Source organism: Mugil cephalus, chromosome 15, assembly GCF_022458985.1.
Source record: "Mugil cephalus isolate CIBA_MC_2020 chromosome 15, CIBA_Mcephalus_1.1, whole genome shotgun sequence".
NCBI lineage: Eukaryota > Metazoa > Chordata > Actinopteri > Mugiliformes > Mugilidae > Mugil > Mugil cephalus.
The window spans coordinates 3,453,852-3,471,007 of NC_061784.1; the positions used below are offsets into that span (position 1 = coordinate 3,453,852).

Genomic DNA, 17,156 nt, shown 5'->3' on the forward strand with positions numbered 1-17,156 from the left:
AATGGAGATGCGATGTGATTTTATTCAGAAAGAAACATCTTCCCAAGGTCACGGTCACATTGCATTTACTGTGACGCCCACAGCCAGAGAGAAAAGATGGTTTTGTCACTGGGAATGTTTTGAGTGGATGAGGTAGAGTTTGAAAAGCTGAAGCTTGCATTGTAATAATGCTGGAAATGTTTCACAGATTCATCATTTGTTTAGATCAGACTCTACTCTACCTAGAGATGTATATTAGACAAGAGTCTGGCCAACTCAAATCATGGGCGCCATGTTTGCTACAATTGCTACAAGATTCTACAGTGTAACCCACGTGCAGTGTTGAAATAAATAGCTTATTTTTACCTTTAACGGGCCTATAAATGTTATTGTCCACGTCTGTCAATATGAACAAGGCCCTCACTTAAATATCCCAGCGTCTACTTACCTTAAATATCTTAAATGAGCCTGTAAAATGCTTTGTAGCTCAATAGCCTCATCAGTCATGGAGCTGTTTACCTTCTCCTCAGTCTCCGTGTTCATCCATCACTGTTAAAAGTATGAAATCACTCAGAAAAATTACAAATACAAAGAAATAGTGAAAATTAAACTAATCTTACGGTTATTAAGTATTATCATTATAACATTAGCACGTTAGTCAACTTAGTAGCAACCAAGGCAAAGTTGTGTCAATTAAATTTGTCTATTTACATGGACATACATTACATGCACACATATGTTTCACAGTATATATGACTGTAGCTGCTATTTTTGTAAGCGTTTAGTCTAGATAACTTAATAGATAAGCATAAGGCTAGTATAGCATGGGCTTGGTTAATTTCAAACTTAATTTATTTGTAAAGCGGCTTTGGGTTTTTTTGAGATTAAGCTACACATTAATGATAGTATGACTTTGTTCCTATATAAAATCGAAACATTAAAGAGACATTGACATTTACCTCACATAATAGGGTGAAATCAGTTGACATCCAGTTCTTCCTTTTAATCATTTGCCCCCATAATTTTCTCCGTTTTTGTTCACCAGGGAAACAGTGGAGTCCCCCCACCCCCTGTTTTCCTGATCCCTGGGGCATATTTTAACTTTTAATCCAACTTTATTCTCTGTTATATCCACTTCTCTATAGGTGACTATTGGTTTGATGTATCTAACATGGCGCCCATGAAACACGTGACCAGCTCAGAACCAATCAGCATAGCGGGATAGCTCAGACGGTCCATTCCGTAGTTGGCCAGACTCTCTAACGAACGGCTCTGGTACACGCTTTACAAGAGCAGCACCTACTGGCCTAAGGTGTCAGTGCAGGGGGTGCGTCACACTGGTGACCCTTGGCTGCACTTAAGGCTGTAAAAGAGAATAAAATCCATTCCTTAAAATTTAATTTAGCTGCTCCAGTTACAACACAAGTTGAAATATCCAAATTCAAAAAGGCCCCGCTTAACAAAGTTATCACAGGCAGCAGATATCAAATTCACTTGGAAGCACTGTGAGAGGTAAAGAGCTCAAAGCAAACCCACCTTCATTTGTAGTAAATAACTTTTTATTGGGGAGCAAAACAACAGAAGTCAAAAATAAAAAATAATAAAATAATAGCTATAGATACATGAGTAAACATTGATCAAAAAGCCAAAAACACAGTAGATGATGCTTAGATTGGAGCATTTGGTGTGCTGAAACACCATGTTTATACTTTTATTTTACTCAACGGTTAAACAGTCCTGGAGAAACAAAAAAAAACAAACAAACAAACAAAAAAAAAAAAATCAGCAATTAAGCTAGTTCCATGTGACCAGCCAAAAAGAAGCAGTAAAACTAATACTGTACTCATTAATACACTTTTACAAAGAGATATCAGGTGATAACACAGTGAGCTGTTTGTGTATTTTATTCCTATGTAACAGACAGTTTTGGTTTTATATGTTCAAGTTAAGAGGATGTCTCTCTAAACAACTGTGTTTTATAAAATGTCTTGAGCCAATACCGTGTAAAATCTATATTTCAAGGAGTGTCAGCAGCAACCAGAAATAGTGTGTGTGATAAGTTGACAGCACATTTAGGCTAAATAAAGCAGAACTATCTGTGGACACCCAACTCAGCACCGCTAACAAAATGTGTGTGATGTACGTGTTCACTTTAAGCTCATTAAGACATGTTAGTATGAGTGCAGCTCCATTTTAAGATCTGAAACCCAGAGAGTACCACACAGTGACGGTAGCTCCCTGCTAACGCTGCTACACTCAAATAACCACAGTTTACTGGCTCAGATTTGGCAGCTAGTTGTAATATACGATAAGTCCATCTAAGATTTTTGTCATCCTCCCGTCGCCCTCAGGTAGTAACTCCATGCCAGATCACATCTGAAATGTCCAGGTGGGTTGACCTACACTCGTTTAGGACAATTCAAGTTTTCTACAGCGCTGCTAGCTCAAAACACAGATACCTGAAATAGTTCCTTATGGGTTTAAACTTTTCCTGTTGGATTACAGTGACTGATTCATTTACTTTAATTTTAAGGAGGTGTTTTGTGTCAGTTTGGTTGATTTACAAAATATTTCAATAAAGTTCCTGAAATGTCTCTGGAGGCAGAATATTAATGAAACTTGTTGGCCTCCTTAAGTGAGTGTTTTAATATTTGTCAGTGACTTCTTTATCAGACCAGCCCTGAAGTCAGTTTTTGATGCATCTGGTTCACACAGTTCTCCAGTTGAGTGGACAGCATAATGCGTCCACATTAAGACGCTTAATGATGTAGTTAGTCGTAGTTTAGTAAGTTCTAACACAACAATAATCTAAAAGGTATCTCTTATTTCACTACCTCCAAAAGTGTTTGACAAAATAAATTCTCACATTACACAAGGCGCTAATCATAAAATGAACAATGGATCACGTGTTTACACGCAGGTGAATGTGTTCGCTCATAGTGATGAACCCTCAGACAGTTATCCACCCACTGTGACTCTGCAGAGCAGTTTATCCTCTTACAGCTCATTGTTTTGGTTTTCCTCTCACCACTCTCACGATGTTCAAACATAGCAGGCGGCTGTTTGCTCCATAAAAACCCTGCTGTAAACCCACCACGAAGCCACTGTACACAACACACACAAAGTCAAACACCAACACAAAGACAATATTAAGAGTTAGCAACCTAGTGGAGCTTTAAGCAGTTTTCTTGATGGAAGAGAACGAAGAACAACATAAGAGGAACTCATTTTGGACTTCATTTAAAAGCCAGACACAATGAATGCTAATGCTGCTCTACATCTCTGCTGGCTGCGTAAACAGGAAACACTTTGCGGATATTAACTGAAAAGATAAATGATATGTCAGCACTGTTTTTCAGTTTGGCTCCACTGCCACCTAGTGGAGTAAAGTGTTAATGTACGATTACACTAAAAGGTTTAAATGAGCACAATTAAAGTCAACTTTAACGACAAATAAACTAACTATGCGCATTCAGGTGCTGAGGACATTCAAAGTTCCTCACATTAGTTTACAGTTGTTTTGTTGTGAATGTTTGAAAACGTGAATCAACCAACTGCTGTCAGAAATGTGATTAGCATGAAAAAGAGAGGACAGGGCTTTCATTACCACTAATATAAAAGTTGTAAGGAGACTCAGTTAACACTGAATGATGCCGTGTCGTTATGAATAATTCTGCAGTCCAACAGGAAAAGCGCTCTCTAGTTATGTATAAACAGACTTGTTGTCCAAAAAAATAAGTGACATTCTGTGGTGTTGGAGACTGAGTGAACTGGTCGGATCAAACACTGCCCACAGAGAGCATCTCAGTAAATAAAACTCCCCTCTTCATATGTCTCCCCTCCCTCTACTTGAGTGAATGGCAGCTTTGTTTCAGCCGTCAGGATCAATTAAATCTTGCTTCCCATAACATCATGGTGGAGAGATGGAAATGAGCTGCCCCTCCCGCGGCCCCACGGAGGATGTAACATTCCAACATTTTCCAAATCCCAAACCCCAAGTGCTTTCAGCATGAGACCACCAGGTTACTTTGACTTGGCTTTCTGTTTGGCGGCAGCCGCGGCTGCAAGTGCAGGTTTTGGGGAGGGTGCATCTGCAGCTGCATCTGAGGGTCTCACCGACTCATACAGACCGAAGCACCTGAAACAAAACGGGGGCATGACGCTTGCAAAGTAAACAGACTCAAAGGCATATTTAGTTAATGTGATTTTAGAGAAGTAGATCATATGGACGTCAGGATACTCACATATTTTTGATTTTCTTTACAAAAGTTCTGATGGTTCTCATCGTCCTTCTTATCCTCACCTGCCGCCAAGAAGACACAGAAGTTAGAGCATGCCTTTAAATAACCTGTTATCCTGTGTCACTTTGTGAGAGACTTTTTAACGTTGATTTGAATTGTAATCAAATAAGTCAAATGAAACTTACCTGCTGCTTTTTGTACAACAGAGGGAAAGAAAAAATGGCGATCACAGCTGTAAAGCAAGGACAAATTTTTATTTATGTTACTTATCGTTAAGATGTGCGTTAATTTGCAAAACCCATTCTTCTGTTTGAATACGTGGAGTGCAAATCCATTCTTCCAAGCCTGTGTGAGTGGGTCTTCAGTGGTGAGGTCGGGGGGATGGAGCACGTGACTCTGAAACAGGACCCTTGTTTGTGTTCTCTCTCGTGTCTGAGAAGAGTATTCCTTTGCTTAACCCTCTTCAGACCGAGTCGGAAGGAACCTCAGTCCTAGCGGTGTGTTGAGTGTGTGTGTTGGTGTGAGGAGTACACATGAACTGAGCTACTCACCAGTTATCACCAGAGTCAGGCCGTTGGTCAGGATGCCCACATAGGACAGCAGATAGAGGAGCACAACGAACTGAAAGATCACAGGAGAAATATTCATCAGAGGTTTCACTGCATTAATAATGTCTACAAGGTCCTAGCTCTAACAACCCCTCCAGCTTCATTGCTTTCATTTGTCCAATCCTATCAAACTGACTGCACGATTTTCCATTCTGCTTATGACGCATCTTATATTGATTTTTGTCAGCCCACTGCATTTTAAATAACCATAATTACCGACATTTTCCGACATTTTCGGCCTCTCTGCTCTTGTTTATTCTTATAACAGTAACCTTATGAGCACATTGCGTGCCCTTTGAATACTGGCTCTCTCTGTTTCTTCTATCAATCTTGCACGTCTCCTGAATCATCTAGAAGCTTCATGTAATCGTGTTAGTATAGATATGCTGCATGGATGCTCCTGCTTTCAATCTGACTCACTTCCCATCTCTTCTTTCCCCACCTCCTTCTCATTCTGCCTGTTTACTCGGCTGGGCTGGGGCGCTGCTCAAGGTTTCTTCCTGTTAAGAGGGAGTGTTTCCTTGGCTCCATCATCTTAGTACTGGCCCTGGGGGTTTAAGACTCTGTGTTCTGTAAAGCATCTTTAGACTGTTTTTATTTTATTTTTTTGACACTATGTGATTGTTGCACTGATCTCACTGAGAACCAAAACCACTCTTTTGCTTTGTGTATCTTTCATGGCCTGGGATTTATCTCCATGATACCACTGCTTTTGGGAGCAAAGTAACGGTGCCAGAGTTAAACATTTGGCACTGGTGATTTGTGGGCTTTTCAGAGGCAACATTCATGCTTCGTGAATCAGTTTGTGTCGTTAGTTTATCATCCCACTCAAACCTTAATAGAGTCGATCATGCTGTCGATGAAAATGAGGCGTTTGATCTCCGTGACCGCGAACGCAATCAGCAGCACCACCTCCTCCACCAGCATCACCGTCTCCTTATCTGTCAGAGAGCTGTCATGATCCAGGTACGACCTGAGGACAGGGGAGAGAGCGCTGAGACGATACAGCGTGTGCTCGAGGCTGGAAAAGCAAACCGGTGCGTCAACGTTGATGGGCTCACTGGAAGGGATGGACCCCGGGGTTCCAGCGCAGCAGCTCCAGCAGCTTGTAGTACAGACGGAGGGGGAAGGTGATGCACATGATGCCCAGACACACGTGTGAGAGCACAGTGATGGCACTGAGCTGGAAGAGGCTGGCCAGACCCACCACCAACCCTGTGAACACCACACAGGTCCTCCTCATGCTCCGCCAGTACACCAGATCCACAACTGTAACACAAGGTGAAGGAGGTTATGCTTCAGTTATAGAAACGCTAAGTTTGCACTCTACATAAATTAAAGCCTTGATTAGGTATTTTAAATATGTTAATTCATTACAGGCTTTGGTCGTTTTATTCTGCATCACTCGAAGAAAGGCTTCACACTGGCACCGCTCAGTTACACACTGCGGTGGCATGACAGAAGGGCAAAGAGACGCCACTTAAAATGAAGTGGCAGTAAAACTCAGTGTGAAGTGACAGCAAAGATGGCTGATAGTGAGAAAAGTACTCTTTTCCTCTCTCTTGATTCTCGTGAATTGGCACAGTCTTAGAGAACTTTCACATGAAAACATGGATGTGGCACATGTACAGAGGTTTTGTCAGAGGTAGTAAGTGTAACAGCACGGCATATCAGACTGGTAATCAACCTCTTAATGAAGTCTATTTAAAAATGTTTCTATCTTCAGTTTTTATCTCAACAAACAGAGCACATATTTGCTCTGACTTTGGCAACTTTCCTCCAGATATTTGAACTTCTGTTTTGTGGTCAGCACATTAAAAAAAATTGTCTCAGACGTGACTGTACGTTATTTTATAAGAGTACTTCACAGATTTTTCAAAATTCTGTGAAAGTGATACCAGCAACACCCACTCTTTATCCTGACAACCAAAATCAGGACCTTCCTTAATAGAAATAGAAATGTGACACACGCATCCCTCTCTCAGACAGAGCGTTACAATTACCACCAGTTTCTTATAGGAGACGCAAAACAATATAAAAATATTGAACTATAATAAAAATATGATATTGTATCGAGGTAGTCTTAACATCTTCTGTTCATCTCCTTTCTTTCTTGACAAAAAGATGAATGATCCATTTATCAATGAATGATAAATGGATTGTTTTATTGGTATTATTAGTATTATTTTTTACGATACAATATAGTACGACACACTATGATACGGTATAGTAGTATGGTACAATATGATATAGCATAATACGATATGATACAGTAGAATGATACGATATAATATGATACGATATAGTAGTATGATATGATACGATACGATACATTATGGCACGATATGCCGGCGCTGACAGTGATGAACTGCAGACATAGTCTGCATAGACATAGTATACAATATGTAATGTGTGCTTCTTATTGGTCTGCTGCAACTATAGATATTGATCTACAGACATTAGATTTTCAACCACGACAACATTAAATGAGCATTTCAACTCCAGTTTCACTCTCAAGATTATTAACCAACAGATGGGAATCTTACAGCGCAACACATACGAAAAAAGAGGCACACAACAGCACAGCTGGCAATTACAAGCAACTGGGCAGGGCATGTGAACACATACACACAAAACAAGCACGTAGAAAGTGAGTACTTTCGAGTTTTATTTACTGAATTGCAAATCTGAACAGGAAGCTGGGGGGCACATAGGGAGATACTCATACTTATGCTGTTACACCAGTGATGTCATATTCCAAGCAGGGCATGACCATAACCGAACCCTGATTCTAAACCTAATAACACAAGAAATGTATAATAGCCCTGCCAAGAAACACTTCTCAATCTACTTAAGAATTTATGAATAAAGCCCACAACTACTCAGTCAGCAACAGTATCTCATCTAGCCAAGAGTCCAATTCTGCTCATCCGTCCACCGAATGAAAGACATGCTGGACTGACTGTTTCATTTGCCATCCTGTCTGCACTTACACCTGCCTAGCACAGGAGAAAAAATACATTTTCTCCTCCACCTGACAGCTGGACTCTGACCAGTTCCCTGTCTGCCCAGATTCACTTTACTTAAAGCTGTCACGAGTTATTTCCTTACGTTTGGTGGCCATTTCAGCAGCGATCCGGCTTGCTCCCCTCTCTTCCTTGCGCCTCCAGTGTTGGCTTGCACTCCAGGCTTTTTTTGGCCACCCCAGCTCCGTCAGCAATATAAGGCTTGCCTGGCCTAATTTTATCCTGTATTGGATACACCCTGTGTGGATTCACACAAACACACACACACAGACAGACACTCAGATTGGGAACCTGAGACATCAGTATGTACATGTCCCTCAGCTTTCAGAGGCTCTCAAGCTTCCTCAGCCAGTTAGTGTCCAACCTGCACACAGAGGCCTTCACATGCTGCCACGTTAGCAAAGAACAGCTTTTAATGTAAAATTCTTCACCAATTAGGACTGTTAAGAAATCATCCAACGTCACTAGGCTGCTTTCTGCACCAGCTGTGTACTGTGACGAGAATGAATTTCTAATGAAGCTTTTTTTTTCTATTCAGAGTTTATAATTTCAGAGTTATATAGCCTTTTATTCAAGCCTTTTTCCCATTGGTATTAGTCAGACAAAAGCGAGAGGATTACGATATGATACGATACGATACGATACGATACGATACGATACGATACGATACGATACGATACGATACGATACAAACGGTACGATACAATATATGATACGATAGATTTTCACTACTAACAACATTAATACGATATAATACAATATGATATAATACGTTATGATACGCTACATTTTCAACCCTAACAACATTAATACGAAATGATATGATACTATACGATACAACAGATCTTGAGCTCCTACAACACTAAATATGATGCGATACAATACACCAACTCTGACAGTCATGATGTATGACTCTATTCAATAATAGTATATATAGATCAGCTATCCAGCAATAATAATAATCTATATGTAGAGTATACATTATTGTTCTTATGTTTTTATGTCTGTTGTTATGTGGGCTTCTTATTGGTTTGCTGTGATTTTAAATACTGATCTGCATATTCTGTCCAATCTGTCCAACACTTTTTTAGCAGTATAAATGCATCACAACAAAGAATCAACTGGGTATTTGGAGCTGACACAGATGTTTGTTTCTATCATGTGTGACAAGCACGTTTGGCTCCATTAGAAGTTATTCAGCAAAGCTGCCACGTCATCTTGGCTGAATGAACAGATTTAAGCAGTTGTTCGGGGGAATGGTGCCAAACAAGACAGATGGAAGTCATGTTGTGCAGCATAATCATTTAAAAACAAATTTGTGTTCAAAATAAAATAAACATTTAACTTAGTTTATCTCAGTTAAATTAGTTACAATTTTTAAATAAAAGAAATTCTATGAATCGTAAATGGTTGACAACATTTTGTTTCATTTTATTTAAATAAAATCCTGAATGTCCACAGTTCACAGCCTTTATGTTACTATCTGTCTCTAACCAAACAGCAAATACATGATAAACACCCACACAATTCAAACTGTTAAATCTAAACCCAACATGTTATTACATGCTTTTATTGCAGATATTGCAAATACAAAACGGTCTGACCCATATTCAAAGCATGAATGCAGCTTTGATTTCTGGTTTTGCATCATCACCTATAATGGAAAAAGAAAGATCCATTCAACTGGGTCATGATAAACCTTCCAGCTCCCACCGTCACACACTTTGTGCTAAATGGCTGACACTCCTGTAATCCACTATCCTATAATCCCAGCCGATCAAAGGTTGAGATTAACAGCGATGTGGGAGGGACGGAGCTGCAGATAGGAGACTGGTGAGAGAGGATGAGCTCAAACATGACAGTGCTACTGCAAACCCGGCAGGGATTGGTTGACACAAATAGCCGACCAATCACGGAGGAGGCAGGGAAAATAACAAGGCAAGGGGAGAGCTGGTGAAAGAGGGAAGAGCTATGAAAAAGCGAGGGAGAAGGTGAAATCACAGCAACACAGAGAAGAGACCAAACGAGAAGGAGAGGAAGGATGAGTGGAGGACGCAGCGCTGATCAGTGAGGTCTCCGGAGAGGGAGAGGAGAGAGGAAAGAAAGGAGATGAACAAGGAGAGAGGGGTAAGCAGCCAGCTCAGAGAACATCCATCAGCTCAGGCAGCCATGCTCTGAGCCCTGGAGCAGCAGGGCTACGCAGATACTGCTTGGGCCTATCATCAGGCCTACAGCTCAGCCCTCCATCCCAGCCACAAACACCGGGGCAGGGACAAAAGAAGATTCGCCTCGTATCAGCTGTGCACAAGAGCCATGAGGACAGCGAGGAAGGGCAGCGTGGAGATGCCTGCGTTTGTGCGGCAGCTGGTGAAAGAAACGGAAAAGAGGGTCAGCTCTTTCTTCAAGGGAGGCCGTGGAGGAGCAGCAGAGGGAGAGCAGCCAGCTGAGGGGGAGAAGGAGGAAGTCATCCCCAGCCCTTACCTGGACCGCCCTGTCCTGGACAAGCTAACAGAGGAGGGCTGCGCCCGCTGGGGCCTCACCTACGCCCTAGGAAGCATGCAGGGCTGGAGGGCCAACATGGAGGACTTCCACAACTGCGTGCCACAGCTGGGTGGAGAGCTAGCTGAGTGGAGCTTCTTCGCTGTGTTTGATGGTCATGCAGGAAGCGCCGTGGCACAGTACTGCTCCCAACACCTCCTTGGTCACATCCTGGCCACAGGTGAAAGATCTGAAACTGAGAATATAATATATCAGAAAGGAAGTTAATTAATTATAGAGCCGCTCAGCTGTGTTTAAGATGCTCTGATCTGAATTAGGCTTTTATTAGCAGCAAAACAAGCTATTTTCTCTGTTATCTGGCATAAATACTGTGATAGCTACAGTATTCTATTTACATTTTGTAATGTTGTGTTTTTATGTCTGCGGGAAAACACTGTATGTTTCCACACATAGGCGGCATGGGACCAGAGGACGACCCTGAAAAGGTGAAATCAGCCATCATCGACGGTTTCCTGCAGACTGACAAGCATCTGCTCTCTGTGGCCCGTCGAGAAGGCTGGGAAAGGGGGGGCACCACTGCGGTGGCCACTCTCATCTCGCCATATTACATCTACTTTGCCAACTGCGGAGACTCCAGGGCCATGCTGTGCCGGTCCGGGCAGGTTTGCTTCTCTACTGAGGACCACAAACCGTACAACCCTCTGGAGAAAGAGCGCATCGAGGCCGCAGGTGGCTCGGTGTCCCTGCAACGGATCAACGGCTCCCTGGCAGTGTCCCGCGCCCTGGGGGACTTCAGCTACAAGGGGGTGGAGAACCGGACGCCCAGCCAGCAGATGGTGTCACCAGAGCCGGAGGTTTGCGTGGTGGAGCGCTCACCAGCAGATGAGTTCCTGGTGCTCGCCTGCGACGGGGTTTGGGACACCATCAGCAACGAGGAGCTGTGCGCCTTCATCCAGAACCGGCTGCGTGTCTGCACGGACCTGAGGGATGTCTGCGCACAAGTCATTGACCTCTGTCTCTACAAGGTCAGAACCTGCAACATCATATTAATGTAGGAGCTTTTAATTACAAAATAATCCATCACCTTGCACACACGAAGTGTTAAGCTGCAGTTTATTTGGTTTTTAACAAATCCTTTAAAGTGATTAAAAAACCCTATTTCAGTTTAATATTTAGTTACATCATTTCTAATGTGCTTTGGATTATGCAGTTGAGCCAAAGGCTAACGACATCCTACTCCCATCTTCTCCCCATCTTTCTTTGATGGGGCTTTTCTGCCCGATCCAATATTTAATTATTTAATCATTCAGTTGTGTTTACATGAATGAACTGGGATAAGTTTCTGGATGATCACTGTTGTGGATACTGGGGTTAAACTAGATTTGTGGATTTAGACACAAGTTGAAATCTCAATCTGTGACTAAATACTAGGTACACAGAGCAAGGCCGCTGAATCAAAGGCTGCACACAGTAAAAATAAAACAAGTTACTAGTAAGCTCTCTAGTATAGTCATACTAAGACCTTAATATGTATAGAAATGATTGATTATACCCATTTTTGACATGTTTGTTCTTGTATGGGAGATCGATGAAGTGCACCTTTGGCTGTAAACATGTAAACATTACACTGAAGGAGCAACAATGACTTCTGGTAAGGCTTTGGTTTAGTCTCCTTTAGACTGTGGCTGCTGTGCATGGTACCGTCCTAACAGACCACCTCAAAATAGACTGCAGGGGTGTCAGAGCCAGTTACATGGGATTATTGTAGGTTCATATGAGGACTCATTTCAGGCAGTCTCTCGTTGAGAGTGGTTGGATGGTTGAGGACTGCTGTTCAAGAATCTCTGATGGCAGGTCTGTTGTAGATTGAAATGATTTCAGTGAGGGAGTAGATGTAGATGTATCATTAGAGCTGCTAGATGTAAACGTGGCAGTGTATTTTCACTATATAATAACTAATCTGTGAAATAATTAGTTTGCCTCAAACATGAAACGTCTATTGTCTTATGCTGTTCCAGGGTTGACAGACATCAGGTTCATCATCTATGTAATTTCATGGGAGACATGTCAAAATAAACCTGGGCCACATGTGCACATGCTTACACCCATGCTGCACGCTGCTCGGCCATCCTGCCACTTTGTTATGAAACACAGGGGTTTCAGCTTGGATATGCACAATGACCTCAAAATGTCACGGTCTCTTCCACACTCCATTGCCATTTTCCTGCTCCGCTGCTTCCCTGTGACATTGTTGCGCAAACTGGGAGGTGAAAATAATGCGAGTCTACCCAGGTTGACATAATGTTTTATGTGTCGACATTTGTGAGGTCAGCCATCATTACTCACCCCTTTGCTGAATCTGCTCCTCGGTCCACAGGGTAGCCTGGACAACATCAGCATCATCCTGCTCTGCTTCCCTGGAGCCCCCCAGCTATCAGCGGAGGCACTGCACCAAGAGGCCGAACTGGAGGACCTGCTGGAGTCCAAAGTGGCAGGTGTGTGGGGAACGCAATGCCTGCCAGACCAGTACTGGATATATTAGTATATGACAAAAACACTGTTGCCCAGGGATTTAAACATTAGTACCATCATCAATATAATGTTTCATTGCTGTGAAATGAGACAGAGTATTTTGAGTCAGTTCTACATACACTACACTGTATGTGTATTGTTCAACAGCTGAAAATAGACCCGTACATGTATACCCGTTTGAGCCACACAATGCATTTTTCAAACTGAATTCCTCTAGAATACACTGGCTTATTCTTTAAACAGCATGCAAAATTAAAACACACAAACTCTCATAATGTTCCTCTTAGAAAACTTCTTTCTCTCCTCTCTCATCTGACAGAGATTTATGACGAGCTGTGTGCCAGAGGAGAAGAGCCTGACCTGCTGTCTGTCCTCACGGTCCTCGCGTCCACCTTCATCCCAGGTCTACCACCAGGTGGAGGCATACAGAGCAAGTAAGAGACACAGAATGAGTGCCGATGAGCGTGCGTGCATCTCTGTCTCAGTCCGTAACCTAAAATGACACCACATTGCTTCTCTGTGCTACAGGAGGAACTGCATTATTTCTGCTTACTATCAGCAGCGGGAGACGCACAAACCTACAGTACCAAATGTGAGTGCAAGCCACACTTCTGGCTCACTGCAGCCATTACAGGATGTGTGATTTCCTGCTCTGTGCATGGTAAATACACTAATATTTCCTACTTTATTGTTTCTGTCCAGGGCCTGGGAGGCTCTTCAGAATCCCATCAGGATTTTGTCTCCAAGGATCCGTGGAGGAGCTGTGATTAATGTGAATATTAAAATTGTTTTCTTTATGTGTGCAATCCGACAAAAGAAGGGAGTTGATGAGCAGACACTGGTGTATGTTTACATCATGCTAGAAATCAGCATATTGTCATAACAAATACGATGCAAAAATAGATCTATTAAAGCCTGATACTTTATATTTATACAAGAAGGATATTTTGTAAAACTTAACTCAGAGACACTGACCCAGCAACAAACCTCTGCCTCGTATTCAGTGAACACAAATACACTTAAATTCAAATGACAGCCTGTAAAACTGAACAACAGCCAACTGTGAACTTGTGTACACGCTCATTGGATTAAACATTAGTTCGTGTGATGTCGTATCTCAAACGTGACATTTTAAGAGTAGACATATCAAAAGAATCATTAAGAGTTCACGTTTGCCTTTCGTCTCCCTGAAAAGAAATATATGTTGAGACATCGTCAGTGTAAGCCAAAAGCATGCATTTTATCCATTTGTACCAACAGGCGATGCTAACAGCGTGAACAGTTTGGCAGCTCATGGAAATGCACAAATCTATATTTTCTCCTCTGTGCCCAAAAGTGACAGGCAAATAAACACAGATCACACGTTTAATTCTACACACACATGAAGAAAAAATACATTTCACAATCTATAGATGTAATCATGCCATATCTTTTCTGAAGAGGTGTTTGCTTTTACCTCTTTTCCCCAGAGATATAACAATGAGAAACGAACGGTTTTCGATTCCACTTTGTCGACTCCAGTTTTAGATGAATAAGTTCTATGTATACATGTTCTGCAGTTCTCTCTAAATCTAAACATTTGTAGACATATTCCTAAAAGAAGTTCATGTGAAATGTATTTTTTCAATGCATTGGATGATATGTACTGTGCTGCCTTATTCATCTTTTACATAGTTGATGAACAGCATCAGAATGGATCAGGATGGGTTATTATACCTGTGTCATACGACATTGTTACATTATTAGTGAGTTATTTTCTGTGTATAGACATAAACTGATAAGAGTCATGATCGTTTTGAATCTAAATAAAAAGATGTTCCAATGACGACTTGTTGCGTTTTTACCCATAATAACTCACTACTTTCCTAACAGTGAGAAGAAATAGACAGCATCGCCGCACCAACCTTAATGATTTTGTCTCCACATACGTGATACAGAATGACACAGAATGGGTTAAAACTGGTCTTCTTGCATAGTAATGGATCTCATCCGGCTAGCCACGAGAGCCGAAATCTTTCTCTACGCTCTCATCTATGTAATCCTGCGACTATTTGCAAAGCACTCGTTGACATAAGGACCTCCTCTACAGCCCAGGTTTGATTAGATGTTCCAGATCTCTTTCCATGAATTTCAATGACATGCAACGGCGAAAGATGTGAGCAATCAACAAATTAAAATGTTTCTTTCTTGGCGCTTGTGAGCTCCTGCAGTGTGTTTGAGAAACTCGGTGTGAATCACATTTAGTCACATTTAACACAATTCACATTTAACCCTGTCTGGTTGTCTAAGGGGAGACTGTGGCTTTAGCGTCTGTACGTCGACTAACATTGACTACCACCTCACATACGACCATGTCTGTTGAGGAGCTCAGGGGACATGCGCAGCACTCTTGAATCAGCAGTCCTCTTTAAGTGGTCCTTTACTGCTTCTTTCATCTGATTGCTTTTGTATGAGTCAATCACTTCAGGACATCAGCCCCTTCTTCACAGTGATGTTGAATTCTTCCAACTGTATTCATCTTTTTTAATCTCTCCTTACCGAGCAAAATGTGAACAATTAGATGCTGTCCAGGGTCCCTGCTGGAAGTCTGCTATTATCGGCATAAACTGCTCTTACCAAACAGATTCTAATACAGAGCAATTTATTCTATCGTCAGAATTCTCCAGTTGAGAGGACAAAGCATTGATTTTATAGAGAATCACTTCATGAGGAAGAAAATGGGAATGGCTACATTATTGGGAACATAAAGCAATGTTCTAAATAACAGCTATTGCTCTGATGCTATCTATCCACACTAGTCTCCTGCAGACGATTATTCATAATTGCCAAGGCCCCCACGCCACCAGAGAATCCATTTTGATGGCCGTAGCTCTGCCGTGGGCCCTGGTGAGCTGTTTCACTCAGCTGCTTCTGCAGCAGTGCCAGAGACACCTTGTTGGACACCATGAACTCATTGACAGAAATCATCTCTCCTGACAGACGCCGTCCCACATAAACTTCAGCCACCGCGCCAGCGTCCGTCTCACTGTCGCAAACGGTCTCCACCGAGCCGTCTGTGTAGCGGTGCCTTCCCGCCGGGCAGTGGGACGGGACGGGCTGCACCTTGTTGCGTTTCATGCGCTTTGATTTTAGGTGTGCAGGCCGACGCCTCTGGACGTGATTTTTGTTCTTGAGGCAGGGGCAGCAGAGCCACCAGCAGGGTGTGGAGCACGAACAGAGCTTATGTTGCCCTGAGCAGACCAGCTTACCCAGGATCCAGTTGAGAGTTTGCTTGATGACAATGGAGATGACATTGAAAAGTGAGTAGATGCAACACACTCCCATCAAAATGAAAAGGCAGTTTCCAAGCCGGTAGGCCTCCTGAGATTCGTACTTCTCTCTTTGACTGCTCACCAGGTCCCCGAAGCCAATGGTGCTGAAAGCCACAAAGCAAAAGTAGAGGGAGTCCACGTAGCTCCAGTTCTCCATGGAGCTGTACAGAGTGGAGGCACTGCACGCAATCACAACAGAGGCCACCCCCAGGATCAACATCACGTAATAGACTGACGGCTTCCAGCCCTCCAGGCTGTCCTCCTCTCCAGACACCTCTTCCCTGCTTGACACCACCCCAACTCCAGCAAACTTGAGGCGTCGCTCGTGACACCAGCGCATGATGTACGCCAACATGGTGATGATCCTCTCCAGGAAGAGGTTGAAGAACAGGATGGTGGCAGCACAGCCAATGAGCCCGTAGAAGATTAAGAATATTTTTCCTGCAATAGTCGTTGGGGTAGTCATACCAAAGCCTAGAGAGGAGGAGAAACACAACATAGATGGTCACGCAGCACTGTGCATTTAAAGAGATGGTGTCCTATGAGCAGCATGTGACGTCTCTACAATCACTTGGGAAAATAGTACTAAGTACTAAAAAAACTTTTTAAAATTAAAAGACTTACCAATAGTGGAAACCACTGTGCCCACAAAGTAGAAAGCTCCAGAAAAGTCCCAACGTGGCCTCAAAGCGTCCACTCTGATCCCGGCTCCGTTCGCCTCCTCATACTGCCGCAGCAGAGTGTGCAGGGCGCCCAGGTTGACCCTGTACCTCCTGGTGAAGTTGTCCAGCTGCTGTTTCCAGAGAAGGCGGGCACGCAGCTCAAACGGGTACTCCAAGGCTGAGAAGATGGCCGCCCCGCACAGTAAGTAGAGAAGGATGAGGGCGGCCAGCAGGCAGAAACGAGCGTTGTCTTCGTTCATGGGTGCTCTGGGGCAGCAGCAGCCACCTGCAGCTCTCC

At 42.8% G+C, this 17,156-nt stretch overlaps 3 protein-coding genes across 3 annotated transcripts; 1 reads left to right on the top strand and 2 right to left on the bottom strand.

Annotated features, from left to right (window-relative positions):
* Nucleotides 1-1,516: 1,516 nt before the first annotated feature.
* Nucleotides 1,517-9,617, bottom strand: rtn2b (reticulon 2b). Its single transcript, XM_047607925.1, has 8 exons — nucleotides 9,509-9,617; nucleotides 7,940-8,092; nucleotides 5,890-6,097; nucleotides 5,663-5,801; nucleotides 4,772-4,841; nucleotides 4,406-4,452; nucleotides 4,224-4,282; nucleotides 1,517-4,117 (listed from the first exon to the last, which is right to left on the bottom strand). Exons 1-8 carry the CDS (start codon nucleotides 9,531-9,533, stop codon nucleotides 4,003-4,005), a joined length of 816 nt encoding a protein of 271 aa, XP_047463881.1. The 5' UTR covers nucleotides 9,534-9,617; the 3' UTR covers nucleotides 1,517-4,002.
* A 166-nt stretch (nucleotides 9,618-9,783) lies between these two features.
* Nucleotides 9,784-14,710, top strand: ppm1nb (protein phosphatase, Mg2+/Mn2+ dependent, 1Nb (putative)). The gene is made up of 6 exons (XM_047607777.1): nucleotides 9,784-10,573; nucleotides 10,807-11,378; nucleotides 12,731-12,848; nucleotides 13,205-13,319; nucleotides 13,414-13,477; nucleotides 13,588-14,710. The coding sequence occupies exons 1-6, from the start codon at nucleotides 10,168-10,170 to the stop codon at nucleotides 13,654-13,656; spliced, it is 1,344 nt and encodes a 447-aa protein (XP_047463733.1). The 5' UTR covers nucleotides 9,784-10,167; the 3' UTR covers nucleotides 13,657-14,710.
* kcnk12l (potassium channel, subfamily K, member 12 like) lies at nucleotides 14,105-17,118 on the bottom strand. The gene is made up of 3 exons (XM_047607779.1): nucleotides 16,821-17,118; nucleotides 16,126-16,670; nucleotides 14,105-16,035 (listed from the first exon to the last, which is right to left on the bottom strand). Exons 1-3 carry the CDS (start codon nucleotides 17,116-17,118, stop codon nucleotides 15,667-15,669), a joined length of 1,212 nt encoding a protein of 403 aa, XP_047463735.1. The 3' UTR covers nucleotides 14,105-15,666.
* Nucleotides 17,119-17,156: the final 38 nt, after the last annotated feature.